Source organism: Amphiprion ocellaris, chromosome 8, assembly GCF_022539595.1.
Source record: "Amphiprion ocellaris isolate individual 3 ecotype Okinawa chromosome 8, ASM2253959v1, whole genome shotgun sequence".
NCBI classification, from domain to species: domain Eukaryota; kingdom Metazoa; phylum Chordata; class Actinopteri; family Pomacentridae; genus Amphiprion; species Amphiprion ocellaris.
The window spans coordinates 21,263,685-21,289,531 of record NC_072773.1 but is presented as its reverse complement, the minus strand read 5'-3'; the positions used below and the strand labels follow the sequence as shown (position 1 = coordinate 21,289,531).

The following is a 25,847-nucleotide window of genomic DNA, read 5'->3' as shown; positions in this document are numbered from 1 at the left end:
CTCGTGTTTTTCTTCCAGCTCTCTTTTGATCACTTTTCTTGCTACAGATTTTATTTAGTACCCATGAAGAGAAAACATCTGCAAAAACAATGAAAAAAAATCAAACTCTTTACTGTTCAGTGTCTTAAAATATATTTCAAAAACATTCATTGTACAGTACAGTATGAATACACAACACATATATACTTTTAATTTGGGGGCTTTCAGACACAACATTGGCTGCACTCCTACACAGTGTTGTCTCAGAGGACTGAGGATGCAGTTTTTTTACCTATCATCATCTCACCAGCTATGTTGACAACAATAACTGATTAATCAATGAAAATAATAACACATAATGGGTGTTTTTCTTATGTTGATTAGACAGTTTTTAAATCGTAGAAACTTAACAATAAAATTTGATGTTGATGGAAGCATGTAGTAACAGTTCAGTTGCTCCCTGCTGACTGACAACCAGCTCCTGGTTTGTTAGCATTCAAAAATCCTAGCTTAGCATTAGCTAGCTAAAGAGGTAAACAGGACAACAACTTCATGCACAAGAATTTATCAACACAACTTTAGCAGTTAGCCAGCAGGGAGGTGTGCTTGTTTTATGGGCCGTACAGAAGGTCAGCAAACACACCTGTAACTCCATCCCAGCAAACAGTAAGAGGCTCCACCTGGTGGTGTAACCAGGGACTACAGAAAGTCAACAATACATTTTGACATGCATGTTGCTTGTTTTCTGCATGGTCGGTTAATATCTTTTTAATCAGTTAAATTATTAATGGTAATTAATAACTACCAACTGATAATTAACATGCCTAATACAAACTTGTGCCATTAAATTTAGGGAATTCAGACACACATAATTAGCTTTTCCTTCGTTGTCCCTCCTGTACCAGGCTAGAATCCACCCTTATATCCACCTCAGCGGGCAGGAGTCAAAGTTCTATTCATTTGAACGTTGACATTAAACTGTGGCTGACAAACTGCATAAATAATAGGTTTCGGAGCGCAGCGGTGCAACTGTCATGTTCTGTCTGAAAGTCCCATTTTGACACCAACCATACATTTTCTGCTGTTACACAGATCGTTTATTTGGACGTTTACTTTTAAAATATTTGTCACCACATCAGATACACACAACAAACTGAACCACCATCATGTGCACAACTGTAAGACATTTCTGATTATCTTACCTAGACAAGAACAACATTTCAAGATCAACTGCAGCGAGACGAAGAAATGTCAATGTTAAATATTACTTATGATATGACCATTTCTTTGCCACTGAGGTTTTAGGCACTTTTTTCTATACTTGTGCACCTGTTAGCATCCAAATCTGAAGAGTTACCACTGTCTGGCAGTTGCAGAGGCAACTCATACATCCAATCATGTATTTTACAGTCACAAAGCACAACACAACAATCAGTTATCTTCTGCTGACTTACGATGGAGCACAGGTGATAGCTACAGTAACTTCTTTGGGTTACATTTAATGACTTACTTAAAGATATGTAAAAGCAAAATTCCTGAGAACTGAAAAATGTGACAACGGGCTGGACTATTAAGGAATAAACTTCAGTGCTTTTTACAAAACATGTCCCTGGGTAATGACATGAAACATAAAAAAAACACATTTACTATAAATAATATACCTCCATCTCCTCCTTTTCTTTGCTGGCTCTTTACATGTGACACCACAGTGGTTGTATTTTAGCACAACCAACAACAACGCCAGACCACAGAGCTGCCACGAGAGTCGAATATTTTCTCACTATTCAAGATAAATACGGATTTGGCTGTATTATTGTGAGACAAACAATATAAATATTGAATGAACATAAACAAATTAAAGGCCACTTCCTTCTCTAAACATGATTTCCACCCATAATCTACAGTATCAGTCTAAAGGCTAAAATGCTTCAGTGTCACAGTGGGTTTAAAAGTACGAACAGTATGGTTCTTTGTAACTATAAATACTATACAGGATGTATAGTAAGGTGCAGGTGAGGAGTTTTTTCACAAACACATACATCACAGTTTACGTTTCATTTAAATAGAAGTTAAGAATACTGCGACGTACTAAAAAATGGGTCATGAGGAGCAAAAGTAAAAGCACAATTAACGTGCTCATTGAACGTCTCTAACATAGAGCTCATGACTGAATCGACATCAGAACGTCACGCGTACAAAAAGACATTCGGACAGATGCACACATGCCAACAAGTCTAACGTGTCTGCCAACGAGTGTAAACTAGCTCATTTACAGTGAAAATAAATAGTACCAGAATTATTTGTTTCAAACACCACAGCTTATAAACTGGTCCAACCACCGGTCTCACTACCTCCAGTCTAACCCTGTTGCACCAGCCTGCGGTAGTGCGGCATGACCTTGCTCTCGGGGAGGTAAAGTCCCATCTCCAAGGCAACCAGCACCGGGAACTCCAGAGGAATCAGCTCCCGTCTGTTTATACGGAAACGCTCCTCCAGCTTCTGCTCGTCCATGGGGAGAAAAACCAAGGAGAGGTGTAAAGGGATGACGTAGTACACGGTAAAATATTCATTTAAATATGTGTGTTAGGTGTCCGGGTGTTTCTGTCTACTGTTTGATGATGCAATGTGACCAGTGGAAATAGGGTGAACAAAATGGACATCCATTTTTTTAAACAAATCAAGACTTTTCTGAGTTTAACATGGTAAATTTGTGGCCTCATAAAGCACAGGTTCATGATCTGGTCCACCCATAAATTATAACTCAAACTATTGATTACAGTTGATTCAGAAGTCTGAATACAGATGCCTGTTGCTGACCAGGAGACAACACATTGTGCATATTTTAACGTCCTTACATTGGTTTCCATGAGTTACTGCAGTGATTTTAAAGAGCCCATATTACCCACACTTCCAGAGTACTAATTTTATTTTTGGGGTCTACTAGAATATTTTTACATTCTTTAATGCTCAAAATACACATAATTTTTGTGACAGTGCAGCACCTCTTCTCACCCTCTGTCTGAAACACTTTGTTTTGGTTCTGTCTCTTTAAGGTATTCCTCCTGAAAAGCCCAACCTGCTCTGATTGGTCAGCTGGTCCGACAAAAGTGAGGTAACGCTGGTTATGTAGTGTAACCCCCAATATCTGAGTACAGACAGAGAGATGTAGCCCGGGCAGAAGACACTCTTGTGAGGAAATAATGGTACTGTGAGGAAGCTGCTCATTCTTTGTTTTTGGGGAGTGCCAAACTAGCTGCTAGGTGGCGCTATGCAGGTATGTTACAGGGCTCCAGACTACGAGACTATAGTGGTGCATCTAAATTTTTCCACTGCAAATAATATATTTTAGGGGTTACATTTTATGTCAATTACACTTTTGAAACATTATAATACAGAATGTCGAAAATCCCGACAGCGAAAGCTCCATTACTAGCCAAGATTTTCCCACAATTATGGCAATAAATGAAATGCAGCCATGTTGGCAGTCATATCTCAGTGTTTCCATCAAGTTGAGAATTTACTTGTGGCGCTGCGGAGTGCAGCAGGACTGATGTGAATGCAGAGAATCAAACTTTAGAGAGCAAGTGCGTGAACCAAGTTGTTTTCTGAAGCTACCCAGACACACACAGAGACTTGCTAAATATTAACCATGCAGTCAATGAAAATGTTTGAAAGAGTTGTAGTTGCACACTGGTGCCATGGTGATGGAGAAAATTACTGGAAGAAAAGCCTGGACTGCAGACAGGCTCTTTTTAGGCAGGTAATGAGCAGTGAATCTGTGGGAGAGAGTAGCTGTACTGGGCTTGAAGTTTGGGCTTTGTGAGTTTGTAGACCTTTTACAAGCACAAAAAAACTTTACCAAAGACAAAGAAATGGGAAAACCCCAAAAAGCATAATACAGGCTCCATAAAAATCTTCAGTTTGTTTTGAACTTTAGGAGTGCACTTTTCCCCAGTGAGTATTTGTTTGTTTGCTACTTCAGCAACGTCTGGCGCAGGACAGAATGTGTGTTCATGTCTGTAAGTTAGATAAAAGGAATGAGATTTTAGCGTTAAGGCCGTTTGTTGTTTTGAGTCTGCAGTTCGGCCTGTCAGCCTGTGCAGCAGCATTACTGCTGGAGGCAAAGAACTGTTCGGCAGTAGCAGTAGTCTGTCTAATAAATGTGAAGACAGAAGCTGTGTTTTTTTGCTTTTTTCTTTACGGAGATCACAGGACAGCTGGTTTATGGTGCAGAAATGTTCAAAAAAGAACAATTTAATTTGAGCTGGACTTTAAAACAACATGTTTCACTGCACTACAAACAGAAACACCAGCTGCTCCCTGTGCTGAAATGTGACTCTGCAGTAATAAACTGCAGTTGCTGTCACCACGGTAACCACAGCTGCCAACAAATAAACCAGGACTGATGTCTGAAGGGTTAAAAATTAATTGAAAAACTTTCTCCACGGTCGGCACAGTTGTTACTCTCTATATTCTCTAACTCATCTCCTGTTAATAAATGAGCTGCTGCTCTCAAATACGAAGACTTCTTTCTGTTAACAAAGAGGTTTAAATAAGGTAGATATTATTTGCAGGGCCTTTACTTGCATAACACTGTAAAGAACATGTTTTGTGTTTGAGAGCATGAACTTTTGAAAGGACAATGTTTGATAAATAACACAGAGTTAGTACATGTGTGACTGGTTTTTCCACTTCGGTCTCTCATTAGCATGAGAAAGGCGAGGGGTTCCTGTTCCGTTTTGTCTTTATCTGTGCATGTGGAAACTTTACTCACATCTATGAGCTGTTTGACTTCTGGCTTCCGCAGATCACTGCTGATCTTTGCAGCCAGCAGCACGCATGCTGCCGCCACCAGTTTCCTGTTCTGCTTGTTGAGACGCCCCTGCAGCACCAGCTTCTCGAAGTAAACAAAAGCCATCGCTATGGTGACCGGCTGGAGGCCGCACTCCTCGCTCACGGCCCTCATCTCCCTCTTCAGACTAGCGGGGGGAAAAGTCACAGTTACCGCTCTGTTTTCTCAGAAAGACTGCATTGTGTTTGTAGGTTCAACCTTCAAAGGGCTCAGAGGAAAATCAAAGTGTAACACAAGATATCAGCACCTTCTTATCTTGCTCAACGTCAGCTTAATGTGAGGAAACTTCTCCTTGAAAGTCTCATTCATGTCCTTCTTCAGGTCAGACGGCTTCACATACTCAATAACAGTCGTCTGCAGGGATGGAAAAACAAACCAGCATGTCAATACAGTACTGCCTCACGTCAGCATGAATTATAGCTACAGTACAGCTTTACTGTTCCTTTTGTAAAGCGTCTCGGTAATACAATCACGTAGACGGGGGCACAATGGATGTATTTGACTCTCTACCATGACTGGAGGTTGGTTCAGAAGTAAAGAACAGCTTCCCTGTATGAGCACAATTTACAAGTCAAATCAAACAGGCCGGTCCTGATGTCTGAAACAAATAACAGGGGCCTACACCCTCTAATACCTGGGATTCCATCTTCCAGAGACCACCGGACGGCGGGGGGCATGGCCAGTGTGACAGATTCTGACAGATCTGTCAGACCGGTCACCTGATGAAATGGACACGTCAGCACACGTCAGATGACGCTCTGAAGAAGACTCCAGTTGAAACATGTCAGCTAAGGTAAAGCCATCTTTACTTTGATTTGTCAGTGTAAAAGAAGTAACGTTATCCTATGATAGTTAACGACAAAATGACCATTATCCAAATAAAATAACAGTTGATGTGAAGCTAAAGACCAAACTGCTCAAATAAACCAATAGAAATATAAAGTCACACAGGGGAAAGTTTACATCTGCTGGATTAACCTGGTTTACTGTAAATCTGTGTGTTTATACAGCATTTAGTGACAGACGATCTTGAATCAGTATGACTTTGTTTTGGTGTTTGTATTGGTAGTAATGAGGGAACAAACAGACTGGAGTTTTTCCATCACGGTGCAAAAGTGTCTGAATTCAATCATTTCTGGCACCCAAAAATCCCAGGAAATTGGCTTTTTTTTAAGGTTAAAATCCAGTGACAATCAAAATGCTTAAAACCTGTAGGCTCCCTAGTGTTTTATTTTGTGGTATTATTATTATTATTATTATTATTAATAATAATAATAATAATAATAATAATAATAATAATAATAATAATAATAATAATAATAATAATAATAATAATAATAATAATAATAATAATAATAATAATAATAATAATAAAAACAAGAAAACACCATTTATGTTAACAAGAACACCATTTGTGTATGAAGACTTACAAATGTGCATAACATAAACTTCACACGCAGCTTTAACTTCAATACAGCTGTGAAGAGGAACATGAAGAGCTTATTGCAAGTGATCTGTTCACTAAGAACATCCTTATCAAAGAGATATTTAATATAGGAAGTAATTTGGTGTTTTCAAAAGAGTCAGATTCCGTGCCCTCTGTGTGTTATATTGGCTTTGTCTGCTGGCATCTAACCACATGGTTTGTTGGCAGTTCTTTTCATTTCAGCGCAGCAGTTTTTCTTTGTTTGTATGTCATGATTATAGCAATCCTTTTCCTGTTTGTTCTTGACTAAAACTATTCGTCTTACACATACCTTTTGATATTTTCACTCTGAGGTTGCTGGCAGTCAAAGTCAACAGGAGACCCACTTTTTTCACAAAACATCAAAAGCCTTATTAAGTATCTGTCTATAAATTTGGCGTTACATGATATGTAATGCAGTCCATACAATTCTCATACTCTAATACTGGAATGAGAGGAAATAGTGTGTCTTTGTTTGACTTTCCTTATGTTATATTTGCAGTTCACTGCCAGGTAAATACCGAATTTTGAATAGACTATGCAGTTTTGAAATGGCGCTTCAAGTTACTTTGCTAAAAGCTGGAGCGGTTTGTTTGTATATGAAACACAAAGGCATGGAGTCATGGAGAACAAACAAAAATGAGTCTGTCCTGGGCAACTTGTTTGGCCTTCATCTTTCTTGTTAAACTCAGAACACCTGCTGTCTGCTCACTCATCCACTCTCAAGAGTCTTCATATTGGATTTTAGCTGCTGCAGCTCTGAGTCCTAATTTTCCTTTCTGGTCACACGACTTTGTTTCTCCCTTTGTTTAATTAGAAAATAAATCCAACAGTCAAACCAGAACTACTAGCTAGTATGTGACAGTTTGCACTTAGCATTATTAATTAATATTAATAAAAGCCCAAATATTATGTGAAAAGGTTGCATGCTTATAGCTGTAGTAGTAGTTTTTAAAAACTACTTCAATATACATTTAATGGCATGGTCTTGTTATAGTTGTCTTTTTAAACAGATCTGCAAACTTTTAGTCCGACACCGATGATGCCCATGTCATTGTGCATCCCTAACATACACAAAAAGGAGTCAGTATTTTCCAGGTGAAATCTACCTGTGTAAATCATCCTTCTCTAATCTCCCACTATACGAATACTCAGTCAATTACTTAAATAAACTGAAAGTGAAAATGCCAAACCTTCCCTTATTTCGACTGACTCATTTAGGAGCATCTGCAGCTATTCCTACTAGTTATGAGATAGTGAACTGAACAATCTTGGACAGTGCAATGGACATCTTTAATTTCAAACTAATAATCTAAAAAATAATGGACAAACTCATCGATAGAATAGCTCTACTCACCACGTATGAAGCAAATATAAGAACCCTCTTGTGTCTCCCACAGGGCCACTGAGGGTCACTGAGCAGGTTGGGGTCGTACTCTGCCACCTCCTCTATATCTGAAATACACAAGCAGGGTAATAATCACATCCACAGCTGAACAATGAAGACGCAGTCGAGTGATTAATTGCTTAAGCCATGTCCACATTAATAAAGACATTTTGTAGAACAAACATTTTTCTTGTCGTTTGGGCCTCATCACCCACACGCAAACAGTCGTTTTAAAAATTTTTTATTTCATTTTATTGTTTATTTTTGCAGGGACAGTGCACAACTAAACCTCGCCACAGCTAGATTGTGACTAATTTCCATCCAACCATACTACTTTATATGTATCCATGTGGACAAAAAAGACTTAAGTATTGAGAAAACAACGTCAGGTCGTATCTGGTGCATGCCCATTGCTTTGTGTAACGAGCATGTACCAGATATATGCTGGTGTCTTAATGTCTCGGTAGCAATAGCAGTTACAAGTTTACAATTTCACTCCGCTTTGCTGCTCCAGCTTCACCAGCACACTAAAGCCTCTGAATCTTGTGCCCAAAAAAATTGGTCCACAGCAAATTTGTTTCAGAGTCCACTAAAATGGACTGTAGACTGACTCGGCATGCCTACTAGAGTTTCAGCAGTCATTCTGTTGTCATGTACAGTAGATATTTTATAAAGTGATAGTCGTGTAGTCAGACTTTAAAAAATATCAGTCTAGAAAAACATCTGTATTCGTGTGTACAAGGCTTTAGACTGATGCCATACATGGGTCCTGCGCCACGCTGTTGTTTAGACGAGCAGGGGTGAAGTTCCTCTGCCCGTTGCCACGGAAACGTGACAGAGGGATCTGAGCTGTGCAGTTCTCCGGAGCTCCGCCACTCTTCTGCCTCACCAAGGCATTGGTCGGATAAAGGAACTGAGCATAGGACACCGTCTGAAGAGGCAGAATGAGACAGTCAGAAATGACATGACTTCTGGGTTCATAGATATTTCCGTACGTCAGACTGATTTACCTTGCCAAAGGCGCCCAGCTCCACACCTTCCAGGGAAGGAAGCAGGTCAGCAGCCCCCACAGAGGACAGTCTTTGTCTCTGAGCCTCCAGTTTAGGGTCACTGTTCACACAGAGACACATTTCTGTCATTTCCATCACACACTGCACACATACTGCTCTTTCCTGAGAATGATATGGACCACACAGGAGGATGATGAAAACATAAAAGCGAGGGGTGGGTGCTCTCTGCTTGGGATGGTGCTTTCTTTGTACCTGAGATGAGCACTCTCTCCATAGGGCAGCACTGAGAAAGCAGCATATAGCGACCGCTTGGCACAAATCAGCATGATCCTGCAGGACACAGCAAGTACAGGCAGACAAAACAGACGGTGTGTCAGTCTACAGGCAACAACTACAGTCACTGCTACTCAACAGCTATATGATCACTACCAAAAGCTGTACAGCTAACAACAATCTAGAGCTCAACGCAGGAAGAGGGAAATCTGAGCTGGACGAACCCCAGTTATAGCGTATTACCGCCACATTCAAGTCACAGAGGTAATAATAAGATCTGGATCACTGAAGACGCCAAAAATTCACTGGCATGTGAACAATGTGAACACTATCTGACTGACTTGGTCTTCAGTGATAGGTATTCACTTAATTAACTTCTAAAAATGTCACTATTTGTTGGCTGGATGAAACCAGACATCTGAAGGCAACATCAGCAGAATAATGGAAGGTATGTGCAGAATCCAGACAGATTCTTACAAACATCTAGATTAAATATTTCAGCTACATCATGCGGTAATGACATATCTCCTTGCTCTATTTGTGTGGTAATGCAAAATGTAAAATTTTACTTCAGTTATGTTGTTATATATTGATGCCACTTTCCAATATTTTACACTTTCATACATAATAACACATCAAGCCCTTAATTTCTCTAAGGACGCTCATGGTTGTCTGTCCTTCTCCTCTGTCTGTTTGCCCACAAACACAACAGCAATAAACAGGCATATACTTGGTATCACAGGATTCTGAAGGTCCTCGTCTTTGTAAACAGTACCAATGATTTTCTTTCATTTCTTACATGTCTTTAGAGCCCCATGAATATATCGGTTAGCTGATGTCGTCTGCCGATACTGGCCTGTCAGATGTTTCAGTTTCCTGTGCGGTTTTCATTATCAAGTGAAATATTACTTAATTATTCCCATATCATTGTCAGGAGACCTTCTTATTTTTCTAACCTAGTTTCATTTTTATTTCTACTCATTATATTGTACTTATTGCTGTTCCATTCATACACTCTATATATTTACTACTCTTGGTTTCTTCTTATGTTATTGTAATTTTTACTGAGTCATATCTGGCAAAAGAATCTCCTTCAGGATTAATTAAGTTCAATCTTATCTTATTGGAAATGCTGCATATATTATCTGATAAGTGCTGATATGAATACTATTTTTTTACAGAACACAAAGCAGTCTAAACACACACTGTGTCCAGGGTTGCAGTGACTGTTCTAAGGGAAAAGTTAGAAGATTACAAACAGCACAAAAATTATTTATACTGTAAAGCATTTTTTAAAATCTTATTTGGGCAATAATATACAGCTTTTCCAGATTTCAAAGGCTTTCTGCCCTGTTTCTGTATCACCTCCAGGTTTTCTGACATTTTCAGACGACGCTTGAGGGGGGTTTTCTTCCTGGCAAGACTTCTATCATGCATGATGTCAGAGTGGTTCAGAAAATACAGCCATTTTAAAAGAGGTAAAGAGTGGAGGAGGTTAACATTAATCTTGTGTTTTACAAGAAGAGCAAGGACATGCACTTTTTCTGTCTACCAGTATTGGAAGGCACAGATATTATTGTGCATCAGACAGAATATTTGGTTACATGGTTACTGGAGTATCATGAATATACCTCCAAGCATAGGTAGGTACATTTTGTTAAACAAGCATCTCAATCTTGCAAAGGCTGCCAATTACATATTTTTGACAAAATGCACATCTTAAGAAGTGCAATAAATATTTTTTAACTGTTTGGATGATAAAGTATTTAACTGCTGCATGATAACAGGCATTTTCCTGAAGCTGCAACTGTATCTTCTGATCTGGGTAACCAGAAATTGCGTCTACATTTGTTCTGTAAAACACAAACAAAGTTGACTATATAAAATATTGTAAAGGCTCATCGCTATGAATTTATATGACTTTTACTAAATATACAGTTTACACGTAACAAACTGAGAGAAAAGAGATCTGTTCTATCCAGCTACTATCTTACAGATCCTTAAAATGCAGGACAAACAGGCTGAGAAACAGGTTTTACCCATGGTCCATCAGACCTCTGAATTTTTAATACTGCTGCTTACATGCACTCTCCTGCCCATATTTATTCTATTTTATTGGTTTTTATTTGATCTCCTTACGTCCTCACTGTACTGTATATATCTTTCCTCTTTTGCATATGTTGGAATTCTTAATACAGTTTTGTTTTATATAAACATTCAATTTTATTATTTACTGTCGCTAATTTAGCTTGCTGCAAAGCAATGTCCAGTGGCAGCTACTTATATTTTTGTCATGCCCCCATGTCTGATGACAATAAAGCTATTCTATTCTATTCATAGTGTTAGGAAGAAGAGATGCAACTGTAAAAAAGGTCTCAAGTGAAGTGATGTCTTCAAATAGCTTTTTGGTTTCAGAAGGCAGAAAATTGAACCTCTGAATGTTTGTCATTATAAACACTACAACAGTTGTTGCTTAACCTTCTGTCAATTGACAACTGAATAATTAACTAAATGTTGACACTCTGCAGAAGACAAAATCATGCATATGGTCAGAAGAGTCTTTAAAGATTCAGAAAATACCAATGCATAAAACAACATTCCGTGTTTTTTGATATACTGTTAGAAAACTCTGTGTGACTCAAATGTATCGGTAACACGCAAGAGGCACCAAGTAAAGCTGAACTCACTAAAACCAGGGACAAGCCACTGTAACCACTGTACACATTCACTAGAACTCTACTGTGGAGATGTGGATAAACCGACTGATCACACACTGTGCACCATCACCACAACCACAGAATACAAAAAAAACACTGGGGGCTTCAGCTTCTTACGAAACATCAATAACATACAGTCAGCAGTCTCTGCCGTGGACACTCAGTAAACACCCGGGTGGACCTTGAGGGAGAGATATCAAATCTCTTATGTGGGACAATATTGCAACACAGACACCTACTAGTGTTAATTACCATCAGTTATATAAGCTAGACAGCTTCCTTCAGCTCTGGAAGTTACATGTAATGTGTGACTGCTTCAAACAGAAACAGAAAACCTAAATCTGTGGGACAATTTAGGGTTTCTACATCATTGGTTTGCACACACCAGCAGAAAACACATGTATGCATGTGGCAATGAATATGAAGTGAATGGTGGATGTTGGTGAAGTGAAGGAGAAATGAAAAATGAAGAGTCAAATAAGAATATAAAAAATTTGCAATGTGTTTCTATCAGAGTCTACAGACACAATATCCTTATGTAACAAATGCTTTACCACGCTGGTGTGATCAATCAGCTTAACAAACAACCACTGGTATGGTATTTCAGTCCCGGCTTGCTTTGAGGTTACCTTACAGTTGGCGCAACAGGGTGTTAAATTTCCACACTGCACCTCTTTTGGCTTTTGCTAAGCTTCCAGGGGTGATTAAATTCACTGTAGCAATCGCCACTCGGCAGCTGTACCCCTGTTATTCCTCTCTAGCCTCTGTGCCAGAGTTAAGCAGCTTATTACAACACTAGCAGGAGGATAGTAACACTGCTAGTGACGGCATATTTCAGAATCCAAAACAAAGCAGTCTTTGTTTCTTAGCATTTCTCTACAATGATCAGTATGTAAATATATTTGTAAACGTCTGGAGACTCACCTACATCCCCTGGTATCATACTGCCTCATACTCTTGATGAAGTGGACTTTCTTTGGCACCTTGGGTCCCGGAGAACCGGAGACGTTCCTTAATCTGATCAGAAAGAGTCTTTTAGCAATACTTTCACACTATCAACTAAACACATAATATACTCTGTGACCATGTAAACCACTCACAGGTTTGGAGGTAAAGCCAACCCAAGGGATCAAATACAAACTTGTTATTTAAGATTTATTAGGTATTTTCAGCAAATAACACCTCACAACATAAATGTGACAGCTGATACAAGAGTTATGTGTTATGTTAAAGCAGGCAAGTGACTGTGATTTATATCCAAGACAATAAAAATACAGGAGACAGAGAAACAGCACTCAACAGAAGGGATTACAGTGAAATAACACTATTGTAAACATATTTGATTTTCTAGATTTCCCATATGCTTAAGCTGCTGTGAGTCAGACTAAACAGAAAATGCTAGAACACGTTAAAATGAAAGTGAATCCCTGTGCTGATACCTTCTGCTGTCATTTCATACGGAAGTCAGCAGCTCGTTTAAAGGCCCCTGGTGTTGTATGGTGACACACCGGCCGCTAACATGCTCACCTCTGCCGTGAATCCAGAGAATTCCCGGCCGGGACCGGGCTGAGAGCGGCGGGCGTTGACCTGATACGGGAGCAGGGCTGGTGTCCGGCGGGGATCGGAGACAGAGGGGTGTCCGGGGTTAGCGTCTCGGCCGCACTGCCACTCTCCAAAAATACCTCGTTGGCTCCTACAGCACTTGCCCCGGCCGGTCCCGGAGACGTTACCAAAGAAGGTCGGGCAGGACTGACCACCCCAGGGAAACTGAAGGACGAGCCGCTTCCAAGAGCCGCAGCGGGGTCTGTCACCTGGGCGACCGGCCCTTGGCTATCCGCTGGCGGGGGCGCGACCGTTGTGCCGCCGTCGCTGTCCCTGAGTCGGAGCTCCTCGGCGGCGTTTTGGTCGCTATTTCCATCGCAGAGTTGACCCTGTGGTCGTCCGTCAAGTGAGATGTTGTTGAGGAACAGCAGAGCCGCCTGCCGTCGTCGGGAGTCCCTGGCTTTCCTCCGGCTCTCTCGGTGGGTCTTGGCTGGTTTACTGTTACTGCCGGTGGACTGAAGACCGCAGACAGCGGTCGCCATTCTAGTTTGAAATGTGGCTGTTGAACGCAAAGGCAACGAGTTAACAGTATCATCGCGATAGCCCCGCCCCCGCTGTATGCTGATTGACTGTGAGGGAAATTCTGCAAACCAAACCTTGTAAATCCTCGTAGGTGATTGGATATTGTGCCAAAAAAAATCTTACTGCTTGTAGGTGATTGGACGGAGGGCTGTAGTGGCGGCGCGGTGGTAACAAAGGAAATACTCAACGTTACTAACAATGTAGTGACTTTTACAGTATAAAACATATGAAATTATATTTTAATTAAATTACGTAGCTCTCAGCTTTATTTTTTTTCCTATACAAATTCTTCCAAATTCATGTCAAGAAAGCTGATATCATATCATACAACCTGATCAATAAAAAAATCTCTATAATTCAGTCAATTTAAATAAGATAGTCCTTTATTTCTCCCCACGCCAGGGGAAATTCACATTGTTACAGCAGCTTATGTAGCAATAGACTAGTAATAGAAATAAAATAATAATAGAACAGTAGTAATAATATTTACAATATGTACAGGGATGAGAAATGAGGATGAAATAGTACAGTACTGACACACTGTAAGACAATGCAGTATAAAGTGGCTTAAAAAATAAGTTTAAAGAGTGCAAAGATGTAGCAGTGCAATAATGTCTGTGCAAATTTTAGGTTTGGGGTGGTAATGTTATGAGCCGTTTATGTTAACATCAGCCAGTGATGCTGATGTTGTAAAGTCTTATAGCAGATGGAATGAAGGACTTGCGATAGCGCTCCTTCTTGCAGGGTGGATGTCTCAGTCTGCTGCTGAAGGAGCTGCTTAAAGACTCCACAGTGTCATGCAGTGGGTGAGAGGGATTGTCCATGATGGATGTGAGCTTTGCCAACATCCTCCTCTCACCCACCTCCTCTATGGAGTCCAGGGAACAGTCCAGGACAGAACCGGCCCTCCTGACCAGTCTGTTTAGTCTCTTTCTGTCCCTTTCAGTGCTCCCTGCTCCCCAGCAGACCACTGCATAGAAAATAGCAGACGCTACCACATAAAATGTCGGGGGCAGAGTCCTGCACACTCCAAAGGACCTCAGTCTCCTCAGCAGGTGGAGACGACGTTGTCCCTTCTTGTACAGAACCTCTGTATTGTGTGACCAGTCCAGTTTATTATTGAGGTGAACACCCAGGTATTTGTATGAGTCCACCATCTCAATGTCCAAACCCTGGATGTTCACGGTGCAGTCTGGGGTGTCGTCCTCCTGCTGAAGTCCAGGGTTTTACTGTCTCTGGTATGGCAGCTCACATACTGGGTGAACGTGGGGAGAGTGGCAGAGAGCGATGTATGATTAAAGTCTCCTGAGATGATGATAAGAGACTGAGGGTGAGATGTTTGCAGCTGGGACACTACACTGTGGATGAGTTCACAGGCTGCAGCCGCATCAGCCGAGGGAGGGATGTACACAGTAATGGCTATTACATGTGAATACTCCCGGGGCAGATAGAACGGACGCAGACTGACCGCCAGTAATTCTACATCCTAAGTGCAGAGCTGCTCTTTTACGCTAATGTGTCCAGCATTACACCATCTCTCATTCACATACATCGCGAGGCCCCCACCCTTTCTCTTACCACTCTCCCTCGCGTTTCGGTCCGCTCTGACTAGATGTAATCCGTCCAGAGTTAAAAGTGAGTGAATCAATCCGTAATCGCTTAAAACACACTAAAGAGAATACGTTTTGGGTTGCCAGGTTGTGAACAGTTCTCTGGCTGGTGTTTCTGCGTTTTATTTGGTAATAATATACTGCTCTAAATTTTGGTTATCTATTTATAAAAACGTCTCTCATGTTCTACTAAATCATTTAATTTATTCAGTGTAATTTAGAAATACTGAAACCTCCTTAATAAAAGTATTTCCAAAAATCGTTTTGATTTTGAAATAAGGTTGAAAAATAGATATTTTGGTTCAGATGTGCTCCAGATGGGTCCGTGTATTTATCTGGCAATTGGATATTCCGTTCTGAAAGGGGTATTGAAAAACAAAAAACGAGTGGTTATTTGATCTTCGTTTTAAAATAAAGTTAACATTGAAATACAAGGCGTTTTTCCTTTCATGATCAAAAAGGGATGTACGAAATTTTTAAAATGCTTTGATTTTCATTTTATATTTAGAATAACAAAAAAATAAAATCAGTAAGAGACAGAAACGGAAAAAAAGTCAGTTTTTTTCATTTTCTGAGACCGGAAGTGGTCATCAGCAAGTGTGGAGCCAAACGACAACAAGATTCTCAGAGGGCGGAGCCAGAGAGCAGTGATTGGTCAGACCATAGATAATATAGAAGACAGTGCGCTAGCATATCTAGTCTATTTATATCTATGGTCGGTACGTCTGGTAGCATCTCTGGCTGCTGTTTGGAGTAAAACACGGTAAGAAGATAAATACTTTTAACCTGTAGCGTTGTTTTGTTGTACGTTAAGTCAGCGACTTCTGAAAAGTTGTGTTTTGTCGTGTTTGAGCAGTTGGTCCGGACGCGTTAGCTAGCTAAGCGGCTAAGTTAGCTAGCGGGCTAATTAACACAGGTGGCTAACTTACCTCTGAACACCTGTGTTAGTTGCTGCAGCAGCTGTCCGTCATTATTAGACTGACCTCTCAACCTCTATTTCTCTGCTGTGTATTTTAGCTTTTAAAAAAGTTATTTTACTTTAAGGTTAACTGAAACCCGTTCAGCTGCACTGAAGTTTAACATTCAGCTGGTTTGAATTAAACGGCGGTTAACTTAACATTGCGCAACATTACCTCTCTGAATCTCCATAATTTCATTAAATTCCTTCTCTCTTCCACTGCTCAAGTTCAATCCAGTATATAAAATGACATTAATAGTGAATAAACTAACAACCAGCCATTGTATTTATTCATTATTGCATGTATTTGTAGTAAAACATGAGTTGAAACATCCTACTTTTGGATCTAGAACTGCACAAGCCGTTCATTTTCAGTCACCTGATGAGTTAAACTCCCCTTTTTATGTGAGGTTGAAGCAGAAAGTCTGAGTTAACAAAGAAAGTTCTTTATAATTTGTGATACCTGCTATCTCTGAATGAGGCTTTAGTTATTGTTGAGCTGATTTACACGTAGAAACTTTGTTCAGGAAAATTTCTCAGTAGCTCAGAGGACAGGCTGCTTTTTACACAACCTTGTAAGAGAATGTCTGTCAATGCTTTCAGCAGAATTTAGAAACACAACGCTTCCTAAACAGATATTTTGAGGCTGTGAGGTTGAACATTTGAGAATATATCAGTGTGTTTGTTTGTGGTCTTTCTGTTTCTAGGTGGAAGCTGAATTAGTGAGGATGACTCCTGCTCCTGTCATCTCTAAGCTCCTCACACATCTTTACCTGCACATGAGGAAAATCACTCCTGTAGAATGCAGGTATGTTTGTCATTATTATAAAAAGGTGTTGCCTGGTGACCTGTCAGAAACCCATTATACAGAGTCAGCCAAAATAATGTTTACACACATCAGGAAAAGAAAAACTTGCATAAATATTTCAATACCAAATTTATTCAGACATCACGAGATTAATAAAAGTTATCTTTGGCCTCTACAATTACAAGAGGTGCTCAAAGTGGTGGCCACTGGCTTCCAGACATTTCTGTTGTGTTGTAGACGTCACATGTTGATGCTCCATTCATGAGGGTAGCGCCATCTGTTGGGAAAACATCGTACAACAGGACACAGAGTTATCGTGATTTGATCAAACTTAGAAAGAGGTATCTATATGTGTAGAAGTACTGATACAAATGAAATATTTATAAAAGTTTTTCTTTTCCTGATGTGTGTACATTATTTTGGCTGACTCTGAAGTTAATGAGAACAAAACTGTCATTTAATTGTTGCTCTGAAAGCTTCTTTAGTGAAAACCAGCTGGTGTTCTGCTTTGAAACAAACTGCTGTTGAGGTCTGTGTTTTTAGGTTTAACCCCACAGTTTCTGAATGAACTGATAGTTTTTTTTTTTCCTGATCAATGTGGACGTTATAATTGATGGTAACATTTACTGATGACATAATCAGCATGACAATATAACAGTATAACATTATGACCACCTGACTAATACTGTGTTGGTCCCTTTATGCTGCTAAAACTCCTCTGACCCAGTGGTTCATCAGAACCTCTGGGGATGTCCTGTGGATTCTGTGGATCCTGTGGGTTGCAGGGTGGGTCCTACCTAGACCAGGCTGATCCTGGACCATCCCACAGATGCTCCATCAGATCTGGATGTGGGGAGTGTGGAACCCAGGTGAACAGCTTAGCTCTGTCGTGTTCCTCGGACCACTCCTGTAGTAGCAGTTTTAGTTTGTCCTGCTGAGGGAGGCAGCTGGCATCAAGGACTGCTGTTGCCATGGAGACTAGGGGGTTGTTTGTCCTGCAGTGTTTAGGTGGTGGTACATGTCAAACATCCACATGAATGTCAAGGTTTCCCAGCAGAACGTTACATTAGAACAAGATGATGGATGTTGTTCTCTTCAGCTGTCAGTGGTCAGAATGTTGTGGCTGATTGGTGGATCTGTCTGCCTTTACTCTGACATCCAGAGTTATACAAAAGTGTAGTATGTGTGCAGTGCAGAAGAGATTTACTTTATTGTATGCTTTTTTTTGTTGTTTTTTAAGGGGGAGCATTTTTTTTATCCACCTGAAGAAGACCTAATCTTTCCCTTCAAAGGATAGTTAATTGTTACTACGGCTTCCATAGTGGTCCCATCAGAGAAAATCATATCCATATAAAGATTTTTATTAATTCCAGGGCTGGTTCAGTAAAGATTATAATAATAACTACATCAGATAATTCTTGGTCGCAGTTGGAATTTTGCAGCCTGAGAGATGGTTGAGAAGGTTTGCAGTTCTTGTTTTAGCAAAATATGTTATAATAGAAGATCTTTATTGTCATTGTACATGAAATTATCTGCAAACCAGCAAAGTGTGTCAGTCTGAGGTATCTAAAAATAAATAAAGAAAAATGCTTCTAAAGCCAATAATAAACAGAATATTTTTGAGGGAATATTCTAAAAAGGAAAGAAAAGCTCCATTCTCACTCCTCTCAGGATAAACTGTCATTAAAATTGACTTTAAATTTAGCTTCAACACAAGATAAAAACATTTACTTTCATTACTGATGTCAAGTTTTTATGAAGTTCATGCTACTTTTATAAAGTGATGAAAGTGAATAAATTGTATTTCTGTGATCTGTGTTTGATTTCTGTCTTTTCTCCTGTCATCCAGATGTTCAGAGGGAGATGATGCCACATCTGGTCCAGCTGATGGAAGGTCTTGAAGTTCTCTGACTGGCCTCGACTGAAGATGGTCGTCTCACTGGATTTAAGGTTCAGATGCTCAGTAACAAACTCCACCAATGTGCCAACAGGGAAGCTTTAGGTTTATTAAATGTTGCTATGAAGGTTTCGCTGTTTTTCTTTGTGAATGCAATGTGCTCCAACTGAAACTTGAATTAGAACTTAGAAGTAAATCCTTCCATATGAAATGGTTTAGTTGCATTAATAACCTCATAACATTCTAATTTTTATTCCAGTCTTGGTTGGAAATAGAATCTCTGTATTGATTCAGGTAAAAACTGAACTTCACAGCATGTTGGAGCAAAACAACCAGATGAAAACTGTGATGGTGTTGGATTGTCAGACCGTAATGTTGCAGCTCAAAGCAGCTTTTCTAGCTCAGTTCATTCTGACATTCAGCTATGAATCAACACAGCAGATGGTGATCCATGCTGTGGAAGTCTCACATCTCCTGATTTAATGGAGCTGCTTTGCACTTTTTACACTGTTTATTCACCAACACTTTATTTAATAAAAGTCCCATCTAGTTTTTATGAGGAATGTGATGTTTTAATTTCTCTGTGAATAACTGCAGTCTAATGCAACAGCTGGAGTTGTAACATCTGTCCTGATATTGATCATGAAGTATTGATCAGAATACTTATGGTTAGCAGTCATCCCTGAAGTTTTACATTAAAATCTTTACTTGTGTTGTGAACTTTGGTAAGAAGCAGAAACTTTAGTGTTGCCATGGATATATGAGTGTTAAATTCAGTCCATGTTTCTGTTTTGGGAAATTCAGTCCAGTTCCAGAATGTGGAGGAATTTAGTCTCACAATCACAGACAACAAATATTATCTGAAAGTCGGGTTATTGTTGTTTATCAGCACAATACAAAAAGATTAATGTTAGAAATATTCCAGTTAAGACTCTAGAATATCATGATTTATGTAAATTTACCTCAATAATATGAATGTTCAGGTTAAGATTGTACAGTGATATTTATTATGTAAGTTTAGCTGATTAAAGTTTATGACTCTGCACTAAAATATTATTTAAATTGACATCATTATTATAATATTTAGGGTCAGACCCTACAGTATTGAGATTAAGAAATCAAATATTCTATAAAATGTAAATACATTGAATTCATTTGGATATATTTAAGTGAGACTCTACAATATTGTTTATGACACAAATCTATCTGAATCAAAATTTTAATAATTTTCACACCAAACATTTACTGGACTGATTTAAATATTAAAATCACTTCTTTCTAATCCTCTGCTATACGTTCAAACCTGAGGCCTTAAATAGAAACACACAAGTATCTGATTGAAGGAACTTCTGTAGAGTCCTGGTTCCAGAACATGATGATAGAATTATAGACAAACTTTAACAAAAGCTGCCTGAGAGTTTACAGGTTTTTATGTTGGATTTCTTCAGTAATTTAATGAGAGTTATCAGCAATAATCAAGTGTTCATTTGATGAACTTGATTTCCTAAAACATCCAGAATTGGAGCTCATATCTTTGGCAGCTGTAAAGTTTCTGCTCCTTCAAAGTTCACAACACAATGAATGAATTCCTAAAACACTCTCAATGCTGGAGAGCGTTTGTGATGCTGAAGCAGTGATCAGTTTTTCTGTTTCTTCTCTGGAGATGCACAATGAGGGACGTCTGCAGAGACTGAGAAAGAGTCTCACCACATCCTGACATGAGGAAAAAGACTTTATTGAAGACTACAATGAGAAAAACTATCAGACAGCAGACGGCTGCATTCAAGGTGAGCTCTGAACATTTGATCTGGAACAGGAATTCAATAACGGCAGCATGAACTTCATTTCAGTCTGTAGCTGCTGAATTCATGGATGAATCATCTGGCACTAGAGAAGAAGACCATCAAACATCCACGTCAGCTGATGGAGGTCCAAGAGTCTCACTGAACAACCAACCTACAGAGTGAAGACCTCGAATCTGATTGGACGGCCTCCTATTCAGCCACATGTGTGAACAAATGACTCTAAGCTGATTTGTTTTCTAAAATAAATCTAGTTTGAGTCCTAATCTATGCCTGAGTGTTTGCTTCTTTACACCGCTGTTAACAGTTCAGGCTGTTAGAATGTTCCAGATAAGACAAGTACAAGATTCTTCAGAGCCGTTCTACCACGAGCCTGACAGGAAGAACTCCAACAGCTACTGAATGTTCCTGTGGTCCCCTCAAGGCTACAGGAGGAGCCCTACGAGGATGAGCCGGTCCACCTGATGGCGGCCAGTCGCTGCGGTTCAAAGCCAACACCGACTACGTGGACTTCTACTGGACCACATGGAGGCCTTCAAACCGGACCAACAAGTTCACCGACTCCCCGACTCGTGGGTCTGAGGACGCCGCCGAGCCTCGGTCCAGCCGGCCTCCTGTCTGTGGGTGTTTGAGTGCTGAGAGGTTTGTGGATGCATGTGAACATGTCTGTGTTGAAACAGCAGCTTTTGACTCACTAACGCTGGTAAAAACCAAGAGCTCCTTTATTTGTGACTTCCACTAAAAAACTGATGAAAATAAGTTTGCCAGGGTTCTGACTGATAACGGATTATTAAATAATGAAAATAATCATTTAAATATTCCTTTAAACAATCCTTTTAGGTCTACATTTCCTTTACACTGACTTCTTGGTATATGTACAAGTATTTTGGGTGGAATATACTATTAAGCCCGATGTTCAAGGGTTCTTCTGGGAATATACCATTAAACCAGCCTTTTAGGTAAATGTTCCAGGATGTTGGGTAGAATATACCATCAGATCAACCTTTTAGGTCTACATTGGAAGATTTTAGAGTAGAATATTACTCCAAACCATCCTTTAGGTCTACATTTAAGGTGGAATACTACTTTACACCAAGACTTTTTGGTCTACATTGAAGGATTTTAGGTGGAATATTCTTTTGAACGAGCTTTTTAAGCTTATGTTCAAGGATGTTGGGTGGAATAGACCATCAGACCAACCTCCAAGGTCTACAGTAGTGAATTTTAGGTGGAATATACCATTAAACTCACCTTTTAGGTCTACATTGGAGGATTTTAGGTGGAATTTTCTTCCAAACCATCTTTTAGTCTACATTTAAGGATGTTTAGGATGGTATATTCTTCCGAACCAACTTCTCAGGTCTACATTTCAGGTGGAATATTCCTCCATACTAACTTTTTTGGTCTACATTGAAGGATTTTTTCTAAACCACCCTTTCGGGTCTATATTTGGGGTTTTAGGTGGAATATTCCTTTTAACCAGCCCCTCAGGTCTCTTTGAGGATTTTGGATGGAATACTCGGTTAAACCAACATTTTAGGTGCATGTCCAAGGATTTTTGGTGGAATGTTCCTTTAAGGTGGATGTTTGAGGACCTTGTAGGTGGAATACTTCCTGAAACCAACCTTTTAGGTCAACATTCAAAGATTTAAGGTGGAATATTCCTTTAAACCAACCTAAATTTCATGTTTTGATCATTATCAAGTGAGAAACCTCAATCCAGACTCCTCATAATGACGTTTGAGATTTATGCTGCTGTTATTTGTTTAGTCCAGACTAAATGACAGAAATCCACAACTGTAATTTTATTTCAGGACTCGGTTATTAAATGTCAAAACAATCCATGTGACTCTAAAAACTCAACAGCTGTACAAACTCTAAGATTAAACTCTCCACAAGGATCCAAAATAAGTTGGACTTCTACATGAGAGCTTTAATTATTCTTCATCTACTTCCTGAAAAGTTTGGTCAATAAAAAAGACAAAAACTAATATTTTCAGCTGAACTAAAGACAGACTTTGTGATTTTTCTGCTCACATGTTGTGTTGTTGTAAACTTACTCTTTCAAATAAATAGCCGCCTAACCCCCTGGAAACCAGCGTTTGTCCTGTTTTTGTGTTGCTCCTCGGCGACCCTAGACAGCCGGGTTGTAATGTTTTTTGAGCAACACACCATACTATGACGTTTTTACAATGAGGGAACTAGTTTGACATGTTCATTCATTCTTTGTGTGAAAACTCAGAGATTTCAGGTATCAGAAGGTGATTTTCAGCTTTCTTTGTTTACTTTCTGCTTCAACTTTAAACTAAATTTACTTGACTAACCCAGCCCTCTGGACTTCCAGTAAGCTGTGTTCCTATTGGCTGTCCAGGTGGCTGCTAGGTGTTATCAGGAACACCTGAGCAGCTCAGTGTCTTCCTGCTTTACTTAGCTGCAGACAAACATTTCCTCTGCTTCTCTTCACCACAGAACTGGGTTTGGCTCCATTGCTTCAGTTTGTTCTTTAGGCGTTGGCTTGAAGCTTCCAGCAGTAAAATCGTCTTTAATGTGTTTCTTGGTGTGTTTTAGGGCTTTGTACTGGATAGTTGTCTTGGTAAATGTGGTTCTTTAGCCACAGTTAGCACATGGTGCTAATGTGTGCAGTGATTAATGGATTTGGTGCAGCTGTGTTGTGTCTTTATCTTGGCTGTAGTGAGTCTTTAGAGGTTTTTGGTCAGACACATTCTGTATTCTTGTTTGTGAACCAAGGCTGGTTGTCCAGAAGGTAAGAGTTCCTGTCCTGATTCTCTGTTCTCAGAGGTTCTCTGGTAGGCTGCAGGAGACTTTAGCATTTGGGTTGTGCTAGTTTGGTTTTTGTTCGGTTTCATTTGGACGACTATCTTGAGGCCCCTCCATGTGGTTTAGTGAGGTTTTCTGCAACAGTTCTACAAAGCAACCTGCAGCAGAAGAGACTTTGAGAGTTTTTAGGAAGTTCTGGAGACCAGACTTTAGAGCAGCAGAAACATTTGTCAGCAGTTTGAGCAGGAGAAGGTGAGCTTCAGAGTAGAAATGAGACAGGAAACCTTCTTGACCTGTGTGGTGAGGTCCTGTACCAAGAGTTTGAGCAGGTTGTGAAGAGTTTGTAGTTCTTTGGTCTGAAAGCACAAGAGTCGACTCATTAAAGGAGAAAACAGGAGATATTGTTGGTTCTTCTGTCGCTCTGCAGTTTCCTTAGACTGAACACCAAGTTTATATTTTAAATGATTTGCCATGTGAGCCCAAGAAGACTTCAATAAACTCCCTCCATCCCCTGGACACTACATATTTTATTACCATGTTAAATCTTTTTTTTTTTTTAATGTTTTTGAGTTTTAATCATAGTTTTAGCATAGTTTTTTTTCTCTTTGCTTGTTTAGTTTTGTCATCTGTGTAAAAGGTGCTAAACAAATAAAGTTGAATTGATAAACTGAATAATTGACTAACACATGATTGTGACAACAGAAGTATTTTCATTGTGATTTAAGGGTTTATTTCATTTTTAAGGTTGGGGTTAAAATCTTGACAGAAAAAGGTTAAAGAAATAAACTACATCACAAAAAGCAATTAAATCAAAGGAAAAAATAATTAAAACAATAAAACTTTTAAAAAGTTTTATTATTAAAACGTATTTTTTAAATGTTTAATTATCGAAAATATTTTATCTGTAATTTTTAATATTTGTATTTTAAAAATTTTGTTTAATTTCATAATTACATGTATTGTATCTTGTTTAATTATCTGATTCAATATTTTGTCTGTTTAATATCATTTAATTGTATTTAATGTTTAACTATATTAAACAGACAAAATATTGAATTAGATAATTAAACAAGATACAATACATGTAATTATGAAATTAAACAAAATTTTTAAAATACAAATATTAAAAATTAAAGATAACATATTTTCGATAAACATTTAAAAAATACAATTAAACAAGAAGAATATTAAACATTTAAAAAAATACAAAACATTTAATTAAAAAATTTTATGTTTAATTAGAAAATTACATCTTAAAGACAATAAAACTTCAAATAAGAATTAAACAGAAAATACAATGAAGCATTTAAAAAGAAAATTAAACATTAAAAGGTGGTAAAACATTTAAAAAGAAAAACCTTAAAGATTTAATCGAAACATTAAATATTGGGAAAGGAAAAAAAATTCAAACAAGCCGATAAAACATTTGAAAAAACAATTAAACATTAAAAAGACAAAACATTTGGAAATCAAATCAGATATTAGAAAAGAATAAAAGATGAGAAAAGTGCAAAACTAAACATTTAAGAAGACTCAAAGTAAAGACAACATTTGAAAAGACAGCAGTTAAACTTTAGAAGATCAAATTAAACAGAAGAAACAATAAAACGATCAAAAAGAGTAAACAGATAAAAGTCTTAAAGCGTTTTCTAGTCTGAAATGAAAACATCAAATTGTTTCTTCAAACATTTCCTCTTTCTATGTTCTTGGTTTGATTGTGGACAGATTTACTAAGAACTCATTTCAGAAAACTGCTTTCCAGATAAAGTCTACTAGTAGTTGAAGGCATTGATCAAACTAATGTTACCTTCTGATCTCCACAAACTTTACTGTTCAGTGAAGAGAATCAAAGTTTGTTAAGGATTTCTAAAAAACCCACAGGTGAAGGTCTGAGAAGAACTCAGATGGATGATCTAAATGTGAAATCAAGACTCATGGTCACAAGTTTTAAGGCTTCTGTTAACCAGAAAGTTCAAACTAACAGAGAAGTACTGAGAAACTTTTAAAATTTCAGTCCTCAGACTGTCTAAAGGTTCAAACTAACAGACAACTACTCAGGAACTTCGAAGATATCAGTCCTTGGGCTGTCTGAAAGTTAAATCTAACAGAGAACTACTGTGGGACTGAGAAAATTTCAGCCCTCAGACTGTCTGAAGGTTCAAACTAACAGAGAACTACTCAGGAACT

General features: G+C 38.8%; 1 protein-coding gene across 2 annotated transcripts; it reads right to left on the bottom strand.

Annotated features, from left to right (window-relative positions):
* Positions 1-95: 95 nt before the first annotated feature.
* LOC111572137 (CDK5 and ABL1 enzyme substrate 2-like) lies at positions 96-13,802 on the bottom strand. Of its 2 annotated transcripts, XM_023275672.3 has the most exons (9): positions 13,211-13,801; positions 12,608-12,700; positions 8,946-9,023; positions 8,694-8,793; positions 8,446-8,614; positions 7,654-7,751; positions 5,079-5,185; positions 4,754-4,958; positions 96-2,478 (listed from the first exon to the last, which is right to left on the bottom strand). In XM_023275672.3, the coding sequence occupies exons 1-9, from the start codon at positions 13,765-13,767 to the stop codon at positions 2,338-2,340; spliced, it is 1,548 nt and encodes a 515-aa protein (XP_023131440.1). In that variant the 5' UTR covers positions 13,768-13,801; the 3' UTR covers positions 96-2,337. The 2 variants fall into 2 exon arrangements, with proteins under 2 accessions (XP_023131440.1, XP_023131441.2); XM_023275673.3 differs by lacking the exon at positions 8,946-9,023 and having other exon boundaries at positions 13,211-13,802.
* Between the last annotated feature and the right edge of the window lie 12,045 nt (positions 13,803-25,847).